This window comes from Erigeron canadensis, chromosome 2, assembly GCF_010389155.1.
Source record: "Erigeron canadensis isolate Cc75 chromosome 2, C_canadensis_v1, whole genome shotgun sequence".
NCBI classification, from domain to species: domain Eukaryota; kingdom Viridiplantae; phylum Streptophyta; class Magnoliopsida; order Asterales; family Asteraceae; genus Erigeron; species Erigeron canadensis.
Window position 1 is genome coordinate 1608628 of NC_057762.1, and position 23295 is coordinate 1631922.

General features: G+C 33.9%; 3 protein-coding genes across 3 annotated transcripts; 2 read left to right on the forward strand and 1 right to left on the reverse strand.

Moving 5' to 3' along the window:
• Positions 1-282: 282 nt before the first annotated feature.
• On the reverse strand, positions 283-4279 carry LOC122590313 (probable beta-D-xylosidase 7). The gene is made up of 6 exons (XM_043762633.1): positions 3782-4279; positions 3122-3430; positions 2870-3039; positions 2597-2694; positions 1313-2080; positions 283-880 (listed from the first exon to the last, which is right to left on the reverse strand). Exons 1-6 carry the CDS (start codon positions 4184-4186, stop codon positions 312-314), a joined length of 2319 nt encoding a protein of 772 aa, XP_043618568.1. The 5' UTR covers positions 4187-4279; the 3' UTR covers positions 283-311.
• Positions 4280-6259: 1980 nt separating this feature from the next.
• On the forward strand, positions 6260-6796 carry LOC122586687. Its single transcript, XM_043758671.1, has one exon. It carries the CDS (start codon positions 6260-6262, stop codon positions 6794-6796), a length of 537 nt encoding a protein of 178 aa, XP_043614606.1.
• A 7548-nt stretch (positions 6797-14344) lies between these two features.
• On the forward strand, positions 14345-21363 carry LOC122590012 (nucleolar MIF4G domain-containing protein 1). Its single transcript, XM_043762350.1, has 14 exons — positions 14345-14475; positions 14565-14620; positions 14725-14819; positions 14928-15768; positions 15871-15938; positions 16307-16389; positions 16483-16582; positions 16695-16780; positions 16919-17001; positions 17370-17497; positions 17634-17735; positions 17823-18116; positions 19903-20025; positions 20761-21363. The coding sequence occupies exons 2-14, from the start codon at positions 14617-14619 to the stop codon at positions 21148-21150; spliced, it is 2397 nt and encodes a 798-aa protein (XP_043618285.1). The 5' UTR covers positions 14345-14475; positions 14565-14616; the 3' UTR covers positions 21151-21363.
• The last annotated feature ends 1932 nt before the right edge of the window (positions 21364-23295 follow it).

Here is a 23295-nt window from a genome sequence, read left to right on the forward strand (position 1 = left end):
CTGCTGTATATATAGGATCATGTAGCTATTCTATTAGTTGAAACACTACGCATATATAGTAAACACATTAATTAAATTTCAATCATTCCATTTACCATTTCTGCCTACTTAAGATTCTCAATTTTACCTTATTAGTCATATTTTTTCAAAAACAATTTATGACTAACCAGTCCATTATCGGTTCCTGACCAATGGGTCCTTCTAGATACCATCATGTTTAATTTAGAAACTTTTAGATAATTGCATTTTGTTGCTTTGTATCATATGCTGAGGAAGACTTTATTAACATTCAAACTTATTTATTTTATTGATCATACTACAAGGTCAATGGCATACTCTTGGTCTCCCACAAGAAGGGAATGAGACCCTTGTTCGATGACCATCAGCCCATCTTTGTTAGCCCTACTAAAGTGCTCACAAGGTTTGACAACAAATTCAACTTCAACCCTTTCACTTGCTCCTAAACTCACTCTCTGAAACCCGACCAACTGTTTGACCATCGGTCCATTTAAATCATCACCCTTCGCTTTTGCAAATAATAACACAGTGTGATTACTTGCCTGGCCCTGGTTCTCAACTCCAACCACCACCGGGAACTCCACTTTTTCACATCTCTTGATCCCAACCCCTGAAGTTAACACGTAAGGTGAAGGTGATGTTTTGTTTGGGCTAAGAATAATCTTGCTTTGATTACCCGAAATAAACTTGTAGGAATGCTTTGAGTAACTGAGACCATGTCCGAATTCAAAAACTGTTTTACCGTTATAAAATCGATATGTACGACCTGGGTAGTCTGATGATAGGTCAGGTCTCATTCGCATATCTGTCATCGACACGTTAGAAAATTCTTTCGGATACCAAGTCATTGGTAATCTTCCTCCTGTAAGAAATAAAAACATAATATTTTATCTGCATTACGTCTTATATACTGAGACGAATCAAAAGGTTGACTTAAGAAGGATATGGATTGGACAAGTTAAAAGTTGCTCCTGTGTTATATTTGATGCAACAGCAAGGAAACATACTCGCCCACTTCATTAACAAAGTCATATTATAATTATGAAAATAGTGTTTGTGGGTTAAACGAGTACACATTTTGAACCAAACCCGTTACCCAGCCCACCCCGCCCATTTGGCATTTGCCAATTGTGCTTTGACTTTCAGCTTCAAGCATACCATATCATACAAAGTTAAAACCACCGATTCATTTACAAGATGCCTGATTTTGGTACCCAGAAAGAATTTAGTGAGATGAAACTTTAAATTAAGAAATTCATGTGTTTGACCTCATAAGTCAAAAGTGCAAGCTCACCTGGGTTATGGTCACCAAAGATGATTTCCGCTAGTGCAGTTCCACCAGCTTCACCAGGGTAACCAGCCCACAAAATGCTCCCAATTTTGGCATCATCTTTAGCAAATGAAACATCAACTGGACCACCACAAATTAAAACCAGCAAAACTGGTTTCTTTGCAGCTCGAGCCACCGCTAAGACAAGATCCTCTTGCTTCCCTGGAAGTACTAGTTCAATCCGATCATGTTTCTCCCTTTCTTGGCTTTGATCCAAACCCATCACCAGAATAACAAAATCAGCCGCTTTTGCTATACCCACAGCTTCATCAATGGCAATAGAGGTGCAATTCACATAATCGACACACCCCTGGTGGTATTTTGTGTTTTTCACATATTTTCTGAGTGCTTCAAAAACCGTAACGTTTTTGCAGGCCACACCCTCGTAGTTTCCAAGCAATGTTTCTGTGGTTTGAGCATTAGGGCCAATTACAGCAAGGGAAGTGGTTTTGTCTTTTGAAAGTGGTAGATGTTTAAAAGAATTTTTAAGCAAGACAATCCCATTTCGAGCAGCTTCAAGAGCTAGGTCTTGGTGCTCTTTAGAGCAGACTTCCTTGGGTCCGAGGTTGCCATACATGCCTTTTTTTGGGTTCCCGTTGAACAAACCTAATCTTATTCTGATGGTAAAAAGATTCTCTAGAGCCCTGTCTATATCTGCTTCTGTTATTTTCTTCATTTCAACTGCTGATTTTGTGTATTTTTTCAAATATGAACCGCAGTTGACATCCATCCCTACAAGAGAACTCATTCAGTCACAAAATTATGTCAGCCATGTCATTTGTTTTACGGATAAATTTAGTCTTAACAATGAAAGTTTGCCCATATAGGAAGAGCCAATTAAGTGGCATGCTGTTAAAATTCTAATTAAAGATCATCTACTCGGTATTGGAGTGGCCATACTCAGAACTAATGCAAATATGTTACAATAACGTTCATTAACATGTTTACATTGTGTTGTACTTGGTAAAAAACTTAATACCAATAAACAAGTCCTACTTCTGTAGTTCTGTACCCAGGAGGCCAGGAGTTATAAATAAATAGGCCATATGGAATGCTGTAATGCTATTGACCTATTGTAGCTTGTACTTTAGGCATTTAAGGTTGTATATTGCACTTGAGGTGGCCATTTCAGAAGCAGAACATGATTGAAACAGAATACCAAAAAAATGTATAGTTATAAAAACTAGAATGTATTGCCTGACTGAATCATTAAATTTTGATGCAAAGAAACAATCAGGCATACATTACCGGCTTTAAGAACACTAGCAACAGCATCTTCGGGTAATTTTGAATATCCTTGAACATCATGCATAATCGCAACTGCATCACAATCAGACACAATGTACCTGTGATCATATGAACAAGTTAAACAACAATGCCACTATTACATTTACAAAGGCAGAATCTTGGTGCAAAATGCATCGCCACTTGTACAACAGCAGTACATATGGATGATGCACTTCTCTATCAGAAGTCTGCTTATTTTACAGAAACATAACTTTTATATGGAAATCCGACTACCCTTTAAATCCCCAATCTTGTCGAGCCAACTTGGTCAAAAGATTATAATCAGCACAATTTGGTAAGTCGTTGACTCGATTATAAGCACACATTATCCCACTGGCTTGCCCTTGTTGGACACACTTATGAAATGGTGGTAAGTATGTGTCTGCTAGATCTTGTTGAGTGATCTGCGTATCCGTTTCACAAAAATACAAGCATCATTGCATGGAAAATTTGTATTAACACTAAGATTGCACGAGAGAGACTTACATTAGCATCAAAATTGTAACGATCAGCCGTTTTCCAGTTATCTAAATCATTAGCAATGAAGTGTTTGCAGCAAGCAGAGACTTGAAGATTGGCACCATTTGGGTCAAGTTTTCCACCTTCAAAAGTGTCACCTTGAATCCCTCTAACGTACGAAACTGAATAATCTCCAACGACCAATGGGTCTTCTCCAGGTGTCTCTTGTCCTCTACCCCATCGTGGGTCTCTTAGCACATTAATGTTTGGTGCCCAAAAAGTCAAACCTCTTGCTTGACCCACATTGTACATTGCTCTTGCTTCCCTCCCAATTGCCTAAATGTGCATCAAACTCCAATGTATAAATATCCAACACATGGTCTAACAAGAGTACCAGTATTGAAGTCATTGCTCAGAATTCATTTGACCAAGCAAAGTCAGCGTTACAAAAAGGAAGTGATGCATGCATTTGACTAAAAGTTGACTATTAATCTTCTAAATTGAAAACTATAAAAGGTTTGACTTAAAATTACCAGCTTAAAATCCTCAAATATTTGAGTAAGAGTAAATATATTAATATCAACAACAACTTACGAATCAAAAAAAAAAAAAAGTGCACATTATGTTTATCAATTTTTATTTATTTAATTATTTATATGCTAATTAATAAATTAATTATAAATATACCTGACCAATGCGGAACCAAAGGCGTGAATCAAAAGAAGCGGCGGTGAGAATAACTTGAGGAAACATGGTTGACGCCGTTATGCTTCCGTTAAATCTCACCCCTTTTCCGTGTCTCGATACCCCATGTAAACCCTCTGACCACCACTCGTAACTCGATACCCCCAGCCGCGGGATTTCCGGAGCGCCGTTAACTAACTGCAACACTTTTTCGTCTAAGGTTAGCCTCGAAACGACGTCGTTTGCGCGTTTCGAAATCGGCAAAGTTACGTTGCAAAATGGATACGATGATGATGGATTGCATGAATATGGCGGGTCATTAAGTGGATGAGCGGGTTTGATGATTATCATTATTATGATGATGATGTTGTTTATAATTGGGTTAATGTTGTTACGACGTCGTTTCATGTTGAAGAGTAAGATGGAAAATGCTTAATTATGATGTTATACGAAGTGGAGTGTGTGTTTTGTGTGAATAGAGAGAAAGGCAGAATGAAAGTAGGTCACGTGTGTGTAGTGAGTAACGACTAGTGCTCTTGGGCGGTTGGGGATATATATAGTGGAAAAACCATACATACAATATATCATCACTATTTTTTGGTTATATTTCCTCACTTACCAATTACTCCTAACATTCAAACAATATACATATACAAGGAAGTGGACAAATTTAAAAATCAAAGTCTTACAAAATTTTTAGTTTTTATTGGCAATAAAATCTTTTTTTAATTTGACGTAAACAATTATAAAGATTGAGTTAGTCATAATTGTGGTGAACCACATACTTAATGATAGACTTTTAGTCATATCTTGAGGGTAACCTTTAATTATTGACATAGCCAAATTTATGAGTTGCAAATTCAACATGGACATGTTTGTCTGCATATCAATTTTATATGTTTTGATTTCTTTTTCAAGTTTTTAGTCTTTAAGGAGAATAAGTAAATTACCATATAAAGTTGTTTTAACAGTTATGAGTAACATACCTTTTCTTGATATCTTCTGACTCTTCTGAATTCTGTTTCTGCTAGTGACCAAACCCAACCAATATTTCCCTAGCGACCTCCTGCCTAAACGGTACTTCATCATGGCTTCAGGGTCTCCAGGTTTAACAATAACAATTATTTAGAGAAAAAGATAGATAACTAGAAAAGATAGTCTTATTTCATAACTGTCTCTTATCCGAAGATAAGAAACTTCTTGATAATTTACATTATTTCTCCTTAATGGAGAAACTACTCACTAATAATCATAATATTATACAATGAGAGAGAAAGGTGTGTGAAGGATGTTGGAATGAGATTACAGGTGGTGATGCTAAGTTGAGAATGGGATGTCTTAAACTAAATGATCCATCTTCCTTATATAATGGAAGTGGCTTATTACAAGACAAATTAAAAAGTCGTCATCTCTGACGTTTTTTGCTCGACAACCGCATGTGTTGAGTTAATTTTTCTTCTTTCGTCATCCATGACGTTTCTTGATCGACAGCTACATGTGCTGGGTTTATCTTTCTTCCTTCGTATAAAGAGATTCTTTATTAGTGGAGGGACCACTAGAATTACTTTTCTTCTGTTGAAGATTCTTAGCAATAATCGTAATTTGACTTTCAGTCATTGCTATTAGCTTTTTACAAAGCTTTTTCTTCATCGCTTGAACTTGGTCATCAATGGTTTAGTAGAAGGTTACCTTTAATGGTATTTCTTTCTTTCCAAATTGTGCCGAATAGCGAGTAGCTTCTTGTTGGGCTTGTAACAGCGTTTTATATTTTTTATATGGAAAAGAATTTCCAGTAACATATTTGGAGACAATTCCCCAGTCTTCATAAATTCCTCTGTATTCGCCTTCGAAAATGACATAATACTTGGAGTTTGTGTTTATGGGCTCTTGTAGAGCGTAACTTGGTCTGAGAGAGACCTTTCCAGTTTTTAAAAAACAAAATGGCTCTGATACCATTGGAAGTCATAATTTATAGTTGATGAACCACGACCATGTTGCCAAAGCGTGATTAACCATTTTGTTTTTTAAAAGGGGGAGATGGAGAATAAATCCATTTTAATAAATGATTCTGAAGAATCTAAAGAAAACATGACTGAAATTTTAAATTTCAATGAAAATGAAAAAGGTTTTGTATCAGATTACATGATTAATTCTGATCAACTTACAAAAATTAACAAGCTTAAATTCAAGCTTGATTCAAGACAGGTTTTTAATCAGTCTGGATATTTACAGAGTTTAGTTTCAAAAGCTTTTACTTGAAAAAATAAAATCTTTCACTGTTTTAATACTGAAGAACTTTCAGTAGATATAAAAGATACTTCTGGAGAAGTTTATTTACCACTTTTAACCAAAGGTGAAATAGCAAAAATGCTATTAAGTATTAGACCAGATTTAAGAAAGTCTCTTAATATGGTTCATATAGGAGCTGTAAAAATTCTCCTAAAAGCACAATTCAGAGATGGAATTAACTTTCCAATAGAAATGGCACTCGTTGACAATAGAATTGTTAACAGACAAGATGCTCTATTAGGGGCAGTACAAGGAAATTTAGCATACAGTAAATTTATGTTTACTGTTTATCCTAAATTCGCATTACATAGAGAGTCTAGAGATTTCGATAAGTCTTTAAGCTTTATACACCAATGTGAAAGAACTGACCTTATGGAACCAGGTAATAAAGTATTTACGGTTAATTATTTAATCGCATATGCTATTACAAATAGTACTCATTCAATAGAGTATAAAGAAAAAGAGAATATCACAATGGAAGATATATTCTCAGAAATTGGAACTGTAGAAGGCAGTAAATTTACTGAACCATCACAGTTACAAGAAAATTGGGCAATAAATATTGCGCGAAATAAAAAGGTTTTACACCAAAGGCCTAGATATAATTTCTCTAATTCGTTAAGATTAAGTGAACCTAGTTCATCTGAAATCTCTTCTGATTTAATGAGATCAATGTCCGAAAGGATAGATAAATATGGAGAAATCCTCAAAGAGGTAGTAGGAATTTAATATGTCCTATTATTCCTAAAAAATGAGTTCTATTACTGAGAAGTTAGAAAAAAACTTTTTTGATAACTTAGAAAAAGATGATCTAGATCAAGTCAATGAACTAGTGCAACTTTTATCCTTAAGCGATGAAGAATGTGAAAAAAGGTTCTCAAAAAATAAAGAATTGAAAAATAAATATTTTCCCTATCAAGAGAAGATTTTTACTATTCAAAAACCAAAAATTGAAGAACCAGAAACCGAAGACGATTCTTTTGATGACATGGAGGTTGAAGAAGAAGAAGAGCCAATAGAGCACAAAATAAATAGGAATCAAACTCAAGCTAGTAGTAGCAAAAGGTCTTCCTATAATAATATTAAATCGGAATTCTCTATGCCATATCACAAAGGCATACCCAATTCAAATAACAATGGAAATTCACAACCCATTGACACTATAAAAATTGATTGCATCTTTGACTTCGAAAGAAGAAAAGAAATAATTGATAAATGGAATACTGAAATAAGTTTAATTATTCAGTCAAATCCTAATGAGTTTTCTCATGCAAAAACTGTTTTACTTTTGGTAGAACATAAATCTTCTGGCATAATTCAAAATATGATCAAAAGAACTAATTGGAATATAGATCTACATGGAGGAGATTTAAATTATCAAATTATTGGTGCCATATACATGATGTTCTTAGGACTTGATTTTGTTACCAATAGAGATCAAGAAAATGGCAAAATACAAGAAAAGGCAAGACAAGCCTTAACAAAAGCTCAAACTTGCGATATATGTCTTTTAGAAGACTTTACTTGTTTATTTGAACAAAATCTATGTAAATTATCCACAAGTGAATATCATAATTGGATAGAGATATATTTAATGAAAATTCCTATCGTTGGAGTAAAAGCCAAAGTTAGATGGAATAAAGAAAAAAATGATTTAACAAAGCACTCCCTTGGATTTGCTACAAAAATTGTTAAAGAAGAAATTGCAATTATTTGTGATCTTGCAAATACGCAAAAACAATTAAAAAGGTTTAATAAAAATTGTTGTACAAATTTGACTGATATACCACCATTATCATATGGTTGTACATAGTTAAAGACAAGAAATATTTCAAAAATAAATATAAAAAGAAATATGATAAACCTACCAATAATAGAAGGTTTTGGAAGCCAAAAAAGAAAACATTTACCTCAGGAAAATACTTTTCAAAAGAAAAACCTAAGGTATGTCCTCAAGGTAAAAAAGACTGTCGGTGTTGGATATGCTCCGAAGAAGGGCATTATGCAAATGAATGTCCAAATAGGCAAAATTTTCCTAACAAAGTAAAGCTTATTTTAGAAGCAGAAAAAGATGGATATTTTCCCTCAGAAGACAATTTTAAAGGAGTAACAAAGGTATACTCATTAAAAATTGAATACTCTTCGTCAGAAGAATCTAGTGAAGAATAAATATTATTTTAAACAGATGTTTCTAATAAATTTTAAAGCGCAGGTTTTGAAGACAAAAACTGCAGGAAAAGAAGAAATGACCAAAGAAAATTACTCATGGTAAAAAAGATTATCTATCCAGATAACAAGTGATGTCTTGTCAAAAGACAAATGCAGATTTCAAGATATTCCATTAAAACATCTTGACAAAAATGATACTGTTTATTGCTTGACCCATTATTTTCATAAACGAAAGCAATGACACAATCAAAATTTTTGCTATAAATAGCATTCAAAGAGTCTTTGAAAAGGAAAAAGACATCTAATTTTCCATTTAAAGAAAGGGGAATAATGGATGAGCTTAAGGCATTTCGCCTAAAAGAAAAAATTCTTTTGATTGAGTTAAAAGCTATTCAAGAAAAAATAGCTCTCTATGACGAAAGTCTAACAACTGTTAATTCAGAACAAGAATCCGCAAGGATAAAATCTGAGTCTATTCCCTCTCAAACGGTAAAGGGTAAAGAAAAAGAAAATCCGTTGACTCCTGTTGCTTTGGAAAAAAGCAAAAAGAAAGTTAATGAAGAACTACAATCTTCATCTAGTCCAGCAGCAAACGGCTCTGGTAAAGACACAAAAAATCCGTTGATGGCTGACAGTTTGCCAAAAACTGAAACGGTCTCTCTCAGACCAAGTTATGCTCAAGTGATACATGAGCCCACAAACACAAATTCCAAATATTTTGTCATTTTCGAAGGCGAAAATAAAGGAATTTACGAAGATTGGGGAATTGTCTCCAAATATGTAACTGGAAACCCATTTCCGTACAAGAAATATAAAACGTTGTTACAAGCACAGCAAGAAGCTTCTCATTATTCAGCACAGGTTGGAAAGAAAGAAATACCTTTAAAGGTAACCTTTTTTACTGAGCCATTGAAGAGCAAGAAGAAAGAAAGAATCATCGAATTCAAGCAACCTTTCTCAAGACCAACAATTATTGAAGAAAAGGAAGAAAGAGATTTAATCTCTCTAGACGAATTTAGAATGATGTGGTCCAAAGCCAGATCGCTAAGTCAAAAAGACTTTGAGGTCGAACATATCTATTCAGAAGATAAAGCTACTAAAAGTTTAATTATCTTTTTTCCAAGTACCAGCCCAGAGCTTGTTTCTCTAGCATTTTCAGCTGGATTAATAAAGTTCATATATCCTTCTCCTAACTTGCTAGAAATTAGCTTACTACCAGAAGGAATGAAGAAAGCTATTAAAAACTTTCGAAAAAAGATTGCAGCTGCAAAAGATGCAAACATCTTTATCAAGTGTAATTCTACACTACCAGATTGGTCACATGGAGAATCCTTCCAGAGTTACCATCTTCTAGAAATTGGCATTGCCCAAGCAAGAAAAGTTGATCCGTCCAAAGTAATGGATGAAGACTACAATGACCCAGAAAACTGGGTTGATATTAGAGCAAGAGGATTTATAAAAATCCTAAATAATCTATAAGGATTAAAAGCAGGTAGCTTTAACAAAGTGAATTATTGTAGTAACCATTGCATTTTCACTAGTTATTGTGGAACCCCACTACCAATGCACGAAAAAGAAGCTTTAGAGAAAATGGAGCAAAATTTGCCTTAAATACAATTGAAACAAGTCCAATCACTAAAGAAAAACTTTGCAAAAGGTTAAAGGCTATGACCAAAAATCATAACTGCGATTATTGCAAAGAATCTTCAACAGAAGAAAATAATTCAAGTGGTCCCTCCACTAGTAAAGAATCTTTTTATACGGACGAAGAAAGATAAACCCAGCACATGTAGCTGTCGATCAAGAAACGTCATGGATGACGAAAGAAGAAAAATTAACTCAACACATGCGGTTGTCGAGCAAAAAACGTTAGAGATGACGACTTTTTAATTTGTCTTGTAATAAGCCACTTCCATTATATAAGGAAGATGGATCATTTAGTTTAAGACATCCCATTCTCAACTTAGCATCACCACCTGTAATCTCATTCCAACATCCTTCACACACCTTTCTCTCATTGTATAATATTATGATTATTAGTGAGTAGTTTCTCCATTAAGGAGAAATAATGTAAATTATCAAGAAGTTTCTTATCTTCGGATAAGAGACAGTTATGAAATAAGACTATCTTTTCTAGTTATCTATCTTTTTCTCTAAATAATTGTTATTGTTAAACCTGGAGACCCTGAAGCCATGATGAAGTACCGTTTAGGCAGGAGGCCGCTAGGGAAATATTGGTTGGGTTTGGTCACTAGCAGAAACAGAATTCAGAAGAATCAGAAGATATCAAGAAAAGGTATGCTACTCATAACTGTTAAAACAACTTTATATGGTAATTTACTTATTCTCCTTAAAGACTAAAAACTTGAAAAAGAAATCAAAACATATAAAATTGATATGCAGACAAACATGTCCATGTTGAATTTGCAACTCATAAATTTGGTTATGTCAATAATTAAAGGTTACCCTCAAGATATGACTAAAAGTCTATCATTAAGTATGTGGTTCACCACAATTATGACTAACTCAATCTTTATGATTGTTTACGTCAAATTAAAGAAAGGCTTTATTGCCAATAAAGACTAGAAATTTGTAAGACTTTGATTAAAAATGGTCTTATACTTAAAATTCCTTAAAAAGGAAATATATCGTGTTAATCAAGAGATTATCCAAAAGAAAAATATGATTAGAAGGTTATATGAATCTATTCATAAACAACCAATTGATAGACATGTTGATATATGTCAAATAATTAATTTAAAACTCCATGTAGTTTTATTAAATGAAGAAATGAGACGCTTGTCTCTAAGAGTCTTTTAAAGATCTTTTTATAATTTAATCAATTATAATGAGTTCATACATTAACTTCTTGAAACAAGAAATTAAAAGAATTAATCATCAGATTATTCTTAATAAACAACGGATCCGATTGTTATCAGATTCTGTTATCCGACATCCAGCCAACTGGCGTAGAGATGTATCTCAAATACGAGAGTTAAAACTCTATCTAGTTGAACTAGAACAAGAACTGAGACTGTTTTAAAAGTCATTTATTATATTAATCAAAGTTATCTCAAAAAATATTTTTTTTACCCTAAAAAAAGCTCTAGCTATAGAAAAAAAAATGAGCTCCTAAAGAATTTGGTTAATGTCGGGTTTAGTCAAATTATCAACAGTCGGTGTTGAGATGGTCGAATTTCGCTGAGGTAAGTGCAGTCTATGGGAACGACTATCTTTAACATCGGTCTTTGAAATTTTGGAACATGTTATGACGAAGGAGTTGAGTTATATTAAACAAAATAAGGGTAAGTTCATCGAAATCAATCACATAAACTAGCTTCAACATATCTTTTCTACATTACTATTATGATTATTATTGTATAATCATTTGAAAAGAAAATAACATTTTCACATACAATATATTATTAATGTATTATACGTTTACCCAAACAAAAAAAACCCTTTTTTTCAACCTTTCTTTTTCTAATATATCAATAATCAAAATAATTCAAGATTTTTACTTTACCAATAGAAAAATTTATCTCAAAATTAATGCTTCCAGTGATATACTTTTAAAGAAGAGGCTTTATGACAACAAAGATGATATTTGTATGTATTCTCTATTTGTTTATATTTTTTTAAAAATAATTACATACAAATATGCCTTTAAAAAAATTTATATTGTACCAAAATTAAACTGGAGGCAGTTGCTCACACTGCCCTATTGTAGTTCCGTCCATGTACATATGTACATCATGATATCAATTGGTGAATGAAGATGTCACTTGGTTAAAAGGATAAAAACGTAATAATGATGTGAGAGGACTAATTAAACTCTCATCTCAACCATTTGGTCTTAGATCCATCTGAGACTTTTTTTTTGGGGTTTAGGGAAGAAGATATTGTGGGATCGAATATTAATTTCTTATAATCTTTGACATTTTTTTTTTGATACGTGTGGGTCGTGTTATAGCATTTTTGGTCTCCAGAGGTGGCAAAGGGTTCGCTAGCATGCTGCCCGATTGGATGTCACTGCTAGCGTTCGAACCACTAACAGACTAACACGTCATTTTAGAAGAAAAAAAAAACTCTCGTCTCTAGGAAGATAACTATTGACTTTAGAAATTAAAATTTTTTCATTCATAATTTAAGGTAAACCAATAAGACTCAAATTGAAGACTCTAAAAAATAAACAAATTTCCGTCCGTAATTTAAGGCAAATCAGTAATAAGCCCAAGTAAGTAAGTTGATCAAATACAAACCATATGCGGGTTTATCTTTTATCCACTCTTAAAAGATGACTGTAAACATAATATTAATGTGTAATTGTGACATGTACTATGATTTAGTTTATCATATGATATGATGGTTGGCAGACTTGGCACAAACATATATCTTAAACTTTATTTTCTTTTAAAAAAAATACTTTATCTTATTTTCAACTTTTTATCCTTTTAAATACATAACATGTCGCTTCATTTTAACTCTTTTTTTACCCACACACCGAATTTAGTTTATAACATACATTTATCAACCTTTAAAATAATTACATTACTTTTTTTACATCAATTACTTTTACATTAATAATCACACTATTACTGCCACAATCACCATCACAATCACCATCACCTCCGTCGTCGATCGTTGTCATTGCCACAACATTGCGCAAATACCCATCTAGTGTGTGTATATATATCTATACCATCTTATTGAAAAAACAATCCCTTATTTTTAGAAATATTGAAAAGTTGTGTAATATTTTTACGTAGCACTCATTAACATATTTTCATCTACACTATTTTATTAACATTAATGATTAAATTATATTTTTGATCATTTATCTTGTAAAATATTTTCATTAACCATTTACATCAATTACTTTTACATAACATATATCCACACAACTCGAGGTCGTCTCCAACATCACACCGTCGTTATTACAACCACTGTCACATTGTCCGGGTCGCATTGAACGAGTATTGTGCTAGTATATATAAAAGGTACGAAGTTTTAAAACAATGTTATTCATAACAATGTTTAATTCATATGGAAAACTCGCAATAATTTTATTCATAACAATGTTAGGGAGAACGAAAAGGATTTATTTGATATGCTAGTTTCGACTTCATTCTTGTGGAATTCTAACTGAGGAAATAAACTTGGGGTGGATTGGTCTCATTGGGAAGAATGTCCTTTAAGGATGTGATGCTCCTTTCCATCTTCACTATCTGTTGGTATGATGGTAATGTGGACTTATCAGGTTTTAAAGCCCCAAGTCGTGTTGTCGAGTATGCCCCTTAGTTCTTTTGTTGTCTCTTGTTATTTTATTTTTTACTTGGTTATAACTTTGTACCTTTGTTTTGTGACTTCTAGTACCTTGCTAGTTTATTAATAAATGTTTTTTTGCCGTTACAAAAAAGAAGTTTTAAAACAAAGGTCGTAAAAATTTACCCAAACGAAGAATATTTGAATCCATCTCGGCCTTATTATATATAAACCCAATACTATTGGGCTTTATCACGTGAGTCTTATTGCTATTAGAATTAAAAATAAAAAATAAAAATGGTTCTTTCTTTGTAACGGGTCATAGTGGATCAAAAGCGCCCTAGCTGTTTACAAGACTCCATTGCCTTCGTGTCCACTCTCCTACAATTATTTTAATTTGTTTCCTTCGTCATCTATCAGGTTTTTCACTTTTCCTCTATCAATATTATATATATATATATACGAGACGGGGTGCCCGCGCGATGCAGCGGTGATGGTGGTAACGACAAAGGTGTGGCTGCAGCAATTGTGGCGATGATGTGCGGCGGTAAAGGTTAATATGGTTATTTAAGGATTGGAGAATCTATGTTGTAATTTATTTTATTAAGGGTATTATAGGTATATAGGTAAAGATGTTTAAGTTAATGAATAAATAAGAAGGATAATATAGTCATTTCAGGTTCTTAATTACTTAAAGGGGAAGACAGTTTGATTTATATATAGTAGCATAGATACACACATAATACATATCATTATAATAATAAATAATAAGAAGAAGAATTAGCGTCAATATATTCAAACTATAGTGGCAATTTTGCGAAATCCAAAAGTTAGTACCATTTACTCACAGAAACAATTTGAAACCCTAGGCCCCTTCCTCCCACTGTCCGCCATTTACGGAACTCTTGCAATCGCCGCCTTCTGGCACCGCCACCAACTTGCCGTCCGGCATTCTCACTTGCTTTACTTTCAAAGTGTGTGTAAATATATAAACTTTATTATTGTATATAACATTATTTTACTGCATATAACCCCAAAACTTAATATCGTTATAATTTTATAGAATTGCAGCAGGCTGTCTGCTAGTATAGAAGTGGACCTTTTTGCAGTTAAAAATGGGTATGTTTTTGTTTTTTTTTTTTTTGGATTCTCATTTGTTGATTGGTTGGAAGTTTTACAAAATATCAAAGATGATTTTTTTTTTTTTATTATGTGGGATGTAGGTAAAGAATCGGGAGTTAAATCTCGTAAAGAGAAACGGAAAGAAGCTCGAGTGGAAAAGAACAAGAAAAAGTTTGATTCTTGGGTCCAACATAATGTATGTTCAAAATTCTTGGATATAGTTTTTTTTTACCTTAAACCTGTTTTGGTTACATTGTCGGATGGATTTTGTACTAATGTGTGTTTATTTTGTGTGGGTTTATAGCAAGTTAAGAAAATGAAAAGGGTAACTAAAAAAAAGAAGGCGAAAAAGGTGCAAAAGAATGTTCAAGTTGCAGAAGCGGAAGAGTCTAAGATGTTAACGGAAACTTTAGAGGCTGAACACGTGGAGACCCGTAACGATGGAATTTCTGGTAATGGGGACTTAGGGTTGGAAAAAAAACTTGCCAAGAAACTGAAAAGGAAAAATAAAAAGTTACGTGAGAGAAATGATGACGATGATGAGGAGGATATGTCATCCGAAGGAATTCCTACTTCCCTCGAGTCTTTGGAGACAGAAAAGGAAGGAAATTTTAGAAAGGCTAATACTTTACGTAAGAAAAGTAAGAGACGTGTAGCTTCGGGTGATGACCAAGTGAAGAAAAAGAAAACAAAGTTCGAAAAATATCTTGAATTGGAGACGCAGACTGATATGGCCTCTGCTAAGGAGGATCTTGCTTTGGAAAGAAAACTTGCAAAGAAGCTTAAAGTGAAAAAAGGGAAATTAGGGGGAGATGATGATGAGCTGAACATGTTATTTGAAGGGATTTCGTCGGTGTTTGATTCTATGGAGCCTGAAGAAAATTCAGATATTGAAGAAGCTTCTAGAAAAAAGAAATCAAGGAAGAAACGGAAGAAGAACACAGAACAGAAAGTTCATAATGAGATCAAAAGTGAGGACGTGGTTAAAGAATCTGAGGGCGAACCTGAAACTGAATCTGAACCTGAAAATAATCATGTTGAATCACTGGTAGTTGAAAAACATGCAAAATATGTGCCCCCTCAACTGAGATCATCGTCGAGAAATGAATCAGAGGAATATTCTCAAGTTCGTAAACGTGTGCGTGGTATGGAAATCGAAATTTTGAATCGATGTTAGTTTCAAATTGCTTTCTTGATTATATGTTAAATGGCTAACCATTTTGTGTATGAATCTTGATTGGTTTCAGGTCTTCTAAACAGGCTGGGTGAAGCCAATGTTGAAGGAATTACGGGGGAGATGTCCACTATCTTCCAGGTAAGCCTTGTAGTTTCATAAATTCCTTCATGTATTCTATCTAGTTATCATGCATAACAAAAGGTTTTTATGTACCATCTATAGTAACTTACCAAGTATGCTATGCGTATTTGAGGAGCTATCTTTCATTTTGTTATCCTAACTCAATAAGCTTTTATGGCTTCACAAACAACTTTACAGTTTATCTGCTTAGGCTTAATAAGTCTAGTTTTACGAGATAGTGAAATAGAGTTATTTGAATGGTGCTTATTTAGCTTTAAGAGCGCTTTTGTTATAAGGCATAAGCTGTGATAAATAAGCTAACCTGAACAGCCGCTAAGATCAATTTTACTCAGTAGTCTCATTTTTGTCTAATTACCAACTTGCAGTCTATTAGCCGCAGTGATGGTACTAAAATTATCAGTGAAGAAATCTTGGCATCATGTTCGGGTGGACCTCGTGGTAACGAACAGTTGAGTCAATCTGCTATACCTTATAAATGTTATTCCTCTTCATCGTTCTGTTTAGCATTTCTCTGACTAAATGACATTTTTTTTCCCTGCAGATATGCTGCGATTTTTGCAGCTTTAGTTTCTGGTATGGCTTGTTTGGTTGGGATAGACTTTGGTGCAAAACTGCTTGCTTCACTTGCAAAGTGTTTTGAGGTTCTTTGCTGCTATTAATGATGTTTGTCTTTTTATAAGAATTTTTAATCCAGATTTATTAGCAATCAACTTGAAAGTTTTTAAATTTTGATGTTTCTTGTGTATATATTAGGACGAGTATGAGAAAGAAGACAATCTTTCCTTGCGGAATCTTACTCTTTTACTCTCTTATTTGTACATGTTTGGAGTTTGCTCAAGGTTAGTCAATTTCATCTGAAGTCTCAGCATAAAGTTAAACGGACATTGTAACAATCAATTGTCATTTTAATGTGTCATTTATCATCTTGACAACACTCTTTATGTCCGTTTAATTGAATCTGTTCAAATGGCTTTCAGTGATTTGATATACGATTTTATGATGATGCTGAGCTCGCGGTTGACTGAGGTTGATGTTTCCACTATCTTGACAGTTCTCAATTGTAAGATTCTAGATACTCCAATGCTATACTTATTTCTGCTAGAGCTGGGAAAATTGGCAGGTCATGCAAGTTTTTGGTACGGGTGAAACCTGGCCTGATTTGGGCAACTTTTGACCCTTTTGGTCCTGTTTTCTTTGAAGTTAAAATTTTGTTTACGCATTTGACCTGTTAGGGTACAGAGTGTAACTTAGCTCAATCCATTCATAAGTAAATGGAAGTTCCTGTCTGTAATACTTGTTATAATTGCTTACTCTGTCAATATATGTACACAACATTTCCATCAATTGATTGGTCTAAATATTCTGTCAGTTGAGTTGTCTAAGTTTACTGGTTTATCGGTTTATAATTACTTATATTTGCATCAATAGGTTCTGGAATGAGATTGAGAAGTGACGATCCGGCCAGCATGAAAAATTTTATTGTTAGCATACAAAACAAGGTGACAGAACTGAAGGCTGCTTCTGGGGATAGCCAGGAACAGACTAAAAGTAAAAGAGTACGTATTTTAATAGTACTTAAGATTCATTAGGAATAAATGAGTATTCTCTTCATCAATTCATTTTTAACATTTTACTTAAATTATCTTCTCAGTTTAGCTTCTCTTGTAACTTTGTTCATTTCACACATAACAGATGGAGTTCATGCTTGAAACCATATGTGACATCAAGAACAACAAAAAGAAGGCGAAAGAGGATACATTACAACATACACGCATCAAGAAGTGGCTTCAGAAGGTCAGTAGAAATAGCTTATTTTTCTTATATATAATTAAAAAAAATTATTACACCAAAATTCATTTTATTTTTATTTTTTTCTGACAGTTGAGGGTAGAAAGTATATTAGTGCGGGGATTGAAGTGGAGCAGGCTTATTGACCCGGACAAGAAAGGTCAATGGTGGTTATCAGGAGATATGGTATCCACTACAAGTAATATTGAAAATGTTGCTAGAAAGATCGATAGAGAGAGCTCAGAGGCTCAGAAAATGCTTCAACTTGCTGCTGGACAAAGAATGAACACAGATGCAAGAAGGGCAATCTTTTGTATAATAATGAGTGGGGAGGATTACATTGATGCATTTGAGAAACTTTTAAGGCTGGACTTGCAAGGGAAGCAGGTAACTATATATGTCTGACTGTCTGTTTATTAAGGGTACAAAATGGGCGGGTTAGGTTGCTGGTTTCGGGTCATTTTGGTGGGGGTTCAGAACACATCAATATAAAGTTATCTGCTATATTAGAGGTGCAAAATAGATGGTACAGGTGGGTTGGGTAACAGGATATGGTAAATGTTATTCGGTTTTGGTTCAAACTGAAGTGGGTCTTGTGGATTGGCCCGGTACACTTTTTGTCCTAAATTTTAAAAAATTTAAATTGTTGCTATTTAGTGAATTCAATGTGGTTATAAAACTTCATACTTATTATTACAAATAAAACAATTTAGGAGGTTTTATGCATGAAATACACATTGGAGAACTTATTTTCCCATCTTCTTCTAAGTTTTTAATTTACTAGAGCATTTACCATAACGAGAAGTGTTGAAATTGTATATCTAGTTATCCGACCTTTCCCATTGTTACAAATGAGATAATGACAGTAACATAATTACGCAAGATTTATCCTTTTTGTCATTATGGGTGGGCTGGTGTTGGGGGTGGGGGGTGTCTTTACATGTCATGGGACGGTGGCTGGATCGCCCTAGTGACTAACCTATAAACTTGACAAATAGTTGCCATTTCCAATGTACGCATCATAGTCGCGTGTAACTGGGTTCACGGTTCGATAAATTCTAAAATTCGGTATGATGGGGGGCAGGCTCATTTACGGATCAATATAATTTGGTATGATGCACCCAATATTAAAGAGGTGTTTGGATAAATTTTAGATTGATAGGTTTGATTCCCAAATTATAATTCCAAAGCAATAAAGCAAACACTTTCATTGAGAATGAAAATGATTCCTTCATTCCCATTCCCATTCCCTTAAACCAAACATACCATATAGTTTCCTATATTTTTTAGACATGTACACTTCACAACCAATTTCCCATAATATATTTTTTTTTAGAAACACTTTATCCTACTCCTACTTCTAAATTACACGCATGCCTAGGATGAACTAGACTCTCGAAAAACCCTCTATTAATCCACCCCCACAAATGTGGGAAGTGGGTCTCGAATCCAGGTGGATCCTTTCAAAGTCAATGACCTTACCAATGGCCGACCAGCCCCATTGGCTTCCATAATATATTAAATTTTTTTTTGAACGGCAAATTTGGGCTCAGCGGTATGTCTCTTCATATACCCAACTCCAATTCCAGAGGAAACCCATTATGGGAAAACCCCTATCTCCATTCCTGGGAGCATTTTGCTCACACCAGGATTTGAACCCAAGACCTCTCAGTCTCAGGCTCCACCATATACCAATCCATCTATTGATGATTGGTTTCCATAATATATTAAATATTTCAAAATGTGTTATACTCGAATAGAATTTTGCGAACATATCTAAAGGAACACATCTGGTATGCTCAAATATTTTGGGGACTCAGAAACTCACACAATCGAGTAGCTGATTTATTGACATCAATACACCTTACCAAACATCTTGGAACTTGATTTTGTGGAACCCAAATTGCGATCCTGAACACTCCAGATGGCAATTGTACTGTAATCCAGTACGGCCGTATCAAAACGAAAATCGTGGCTCGTTCTGTGATCCTTGTGACTATGGTACAGATAATCTTCGCTATGGAGTTCAAATATTCTTGTTCTTATTATTCTTGGATAATCTTCCAATGGAAGTATATATTTTCTTTTTGTCAAATCGAGCTCAGTTATCGTGCTTATCATTAACCGATTATATTAGTATTTCATTATCTTATTCTTTCTTGTGATATTTTAGGATAGGGAGATCATGCGAGTCCTCGTTGAGTGCTGCCTGCAGGAGAAAGTATTCAACAAGTACTATTGTGTTCTAGCTTCGAAGTTATGCAGTCATGACAAGAACCACAAGTTCACGTTACAGGTACATTATTTCATTTTGTATCTTTTATATAATAATAATTCATGTAACATTTTAAACTGGATATTTGAGGAAAATTGATACATTAGTCATTTGAATACATAGTTTAGACCCAAGCCCTGTGCCAAAGCCGGGATAAGGGGACAAATGGTCTTGTTGGCCCAAACTGGAGGCCATTCTTTTTCTTTTCCAGTTATATTTGATTACAAAGTATTTTAAGTTCAAAACAAAATATTAAACTTCCAAAAAGATAGAATCGTTTACAATTTAGTTTTATGAAGGATGAGAAAATTGTAAAAAAAAAACTCACATTTGCTATTTGAAGCATTGAAGTATTCAAAGTTTACATTAGGTGTAAAAATTATTTACTATTTTACATATATATTACTTTGGAAAAACATTTTTCTGTGCTGGGCTCAAGGTACCCGACGTTCGGCCCTATGTGGTCCTGAGGGGGCCTAACTGAGCGTTTTGATTAAATTTAGATAGCCTTTTCCCTTACTAGTAAGGGGCAGCTAGTAGTAGCGCGCGTTGTACTAGTGAATAGGAAAAGCGAATTGAGATTACTAATGACGGATGTAGGTTGAGGATAGAACATAGATGGTTTGGACCTTCACGCCTAACCAATCTTCTATAGGAATAAGTCTTTTGAAGTTTGGACCAAGCAAGAAAACCAGATTAACAGCTCGTTACAATTGAAGTTTCATTAATCAAGTTCTAATCAATTTTATTTCTTAGTACTGCATATGGGACCACTATACCGATCTGGAATCGATGCAGCTAATCAGATCGATGCACCTAGCGAAGTTCATAGCAGAAATGGTTTCGTCTTTCACTCTTTCTCTAGCAGTCTTAAAGAAGGCGGATTTACACGACACAAGTCAACTCACCTCTAGAAAAACCATGCATATTAAGATCTTTTTCGAGACTGTATTTGAATATGCAGATAATACGATATGGAACGTATTCAAGCGTATAGCCGGTTCACCACAATATGAGACCCTTCGAACAGGAATCAGGTTTTTCATAGAAAGGTACGTTATTGGCAGCGAAAAACAATTTGCGGCAAAATATAAAATTGCAAAAAAAGCCCTAAAGAGTGTAGAAGAAGACGACCCATTTAGTTGAAAGGCTCCAATTCTGATCCTTTTAATGTGTTGCATTGGGTCCAAGAAAATTTTTGTAGCTATAGGGTTTAATATATTCCAGGTTTTTTGGCTTCTGTTTCTTTAATTTGGCGTTTTAACATTGTTTTGTCACTTTATTTTTGGTCTCGGTATAATTTAGACAACAATATTTGTTTGAGTTAATTACAAAAATCATCCTTGTCGTGGTACCCAACTTGCAGGTTTCATCCCTAACTTTCAAAAATTACAGTTTTAGTCCAAAAAACTTTGCTCCGTCAACAGTTTTAGTCCTGGCCATAAACGGCCGTTTAAAATCAAGTCACGTGATGGGTAATCTCGTAAATTGACTTAATAATACCCAGAGTTAATTATAGAAATCGTCCCTGTTGTGGGCGGTCATTTGCAATTTTCATCCCTAACTTTCAAAAAATTACATTTTTTTGTCCAAAATCCAAAATAAAATTAAACGCAAAATCATTTGGATTTCTAATGCATAACATATATCACAGATACAATCCCATATCCAAAATCAAACACAAATTTAATCCAACATTTAATGAAACTTCAAATCTCATTATTTTCATATCAATACATGATCTGTATACAAACATAATATATAATTATATATATTAGATATATTCTTTATATACAATTAACTCACAAATAAAAAAATCTTAGAAAAATCTCATCATCTTTATTATTCTTAGCTCTTCCTCTGTTTTTATAAGTTCTCAAAACAAAAATAAAACTAAGTAAAAAAAATATATTAATTACTTAAAATCCATAAACACTTAAGTCCAAGAGAGTCTGAATCTCTAGTTTTCAAAAAGAGAGTAGGGTGTAAGTTAAAATTGTTTGTGAATTTATATCTGATAGAAATAGAAGAAGTTGGATAATTAGGATTTTTTTTGTGTGTGTAAATGTTTCTTTTCATATAGATTGAGGATAAAAATTTTGGACCAAAACTGTAATTTTTTGAAAGTTAGGGATGAAAGTTGCAAGTGACCGTCTACAACAGGGACGATTTCTGTAATTAACTCTGGGCATTATTAAGCTAATTTACGAGATTACCCATCACGTGCGAATCACGTGACTTGATTTTAAACGGACGTTTATGGTCAGGACTAAAACTGTTGACGGAGCAAAGTTTTTTAGACTAAAACTGTAATTTTTGAAAGTTAGGGATGAAATTTGCAAGCTGAGATGACAGGGACGATTTCTGTAATTAACTCTATTTGTTTTAATCACTGTTGATTAAAAGCTATTCTAAGATTCTCATTTTCAACCGAATCAAATGTATTACTTTTTAGTCAAAGTGCAATCAATGTTGGATAAAGTTCAATGAGCTTTATCTTTATTTTAAGTACACATGGAAGATGTTATTTTTATTTTTTTTGGAATGGTGAATTTCGCTTGAAATTTCGTGTGGCTATTCGACAGCGAGAGGTCTAGCATACGTTGTCTTAATCGGTTCCGCGCTAGAAAGCTCCCTTAAAGTAGAAATGTCTACCCCTCAAGCTTGAACTTGGGTATACCCTAGTCGAGTCCTCATTGAAGGACTACTTATATCTCAAAGTTGGTGCAATAGGGATGTGAACCTGGGACTAATAGGTTATCAGGGGAACTCCAAACCATTATCACCTGATTTGCGGTTCGCTCCGTTTTGGGTTCGCAATTCGCAGGGACCCGCGAATTCGGTTCGGAAGGGGTAGGCTCATTTAGGTTCACTTCGGTTCGCATCGGTTCAGTGAACCCGAATTTAGGCATATAATAATAGATTCAAATATTGAATATTACAAAGTTCAAACATTTTTATTACTTCAAATAATAAATTACAAGTCTTTAAACTTAAAAATTTAAAACTAACTACATAAAATAAAATAAATGCTTAAAACTTACTCCATCCTTTCTTTTTTTTTCTATCCATTTTAATATATTCACTTTGATAATTGCAATATTTAGTTACTACTTAAATCAAAATCATTGAACCCAAACACAATTCACCGAACTCAGTTCTTCAAAAACGTGAATTTTTTTTTTGTCCAAATCGTTGAACTACACCTATTTGGGGTCGTCGAACCACCTTCTACCGATTCGGTGTTTTTTGTCTTCAGTTCGCGAATGGGTTCACAAATTGTATCGCAAA

What these genes read in the sequence shown, in the direction of transcription:
- LOC122590313 (XM_043762633.1), bottom strand. Translation starts at nt 4,186, where the DNA reads ATGAAACGACGTCGTAACAACATTAACCCAATTATAAACAACATCATC. An exon ending in TTTGGTTCCGCATTGGTCAG is followed by an intron (nt 3,431 to 3,781) that starts GTATATTTATAA and finishes ATGCACATTTAG; the next exon opens with GCAATTGGGAGGGAAGCAAG. An exon ending in GTTACAATTTTGATGCTAAT is followed by an intron (nt 3,040 to 3,121) that starts GTAAGTCTCTCT and finishes ACGGATACGCAG; the next exon opens with ATCACTCAACAAGATCTAGC.
- LOC122590012 (XM_043762350.1), top strand. An exon ending in ATGTTTGGAGTTTGCTCAAG is followed by an intron (nt 16,781 to 16,918) that starts GTTAGTCAATTT and finishes AATGGCTTTCAG; the next exon opens with TGATTTGATATACGATTTTA. An exon ending in TGGACTTGCAAGGGAAGCAG is followed by an intron (nt 18,117 to 19,902) that starts GTAACTATATAT and finishes GTGATATTTTAG; the next exon opens with GATAGGGAGATCATGCGAGT.
- LOC122586687 (XM_043758671.1), top strand. Translation starts at nt 6,260, where the DNA reads ATGGCACTCGTTGACAATAGAATTGTTAACAGACAAGATGCTCTATTA.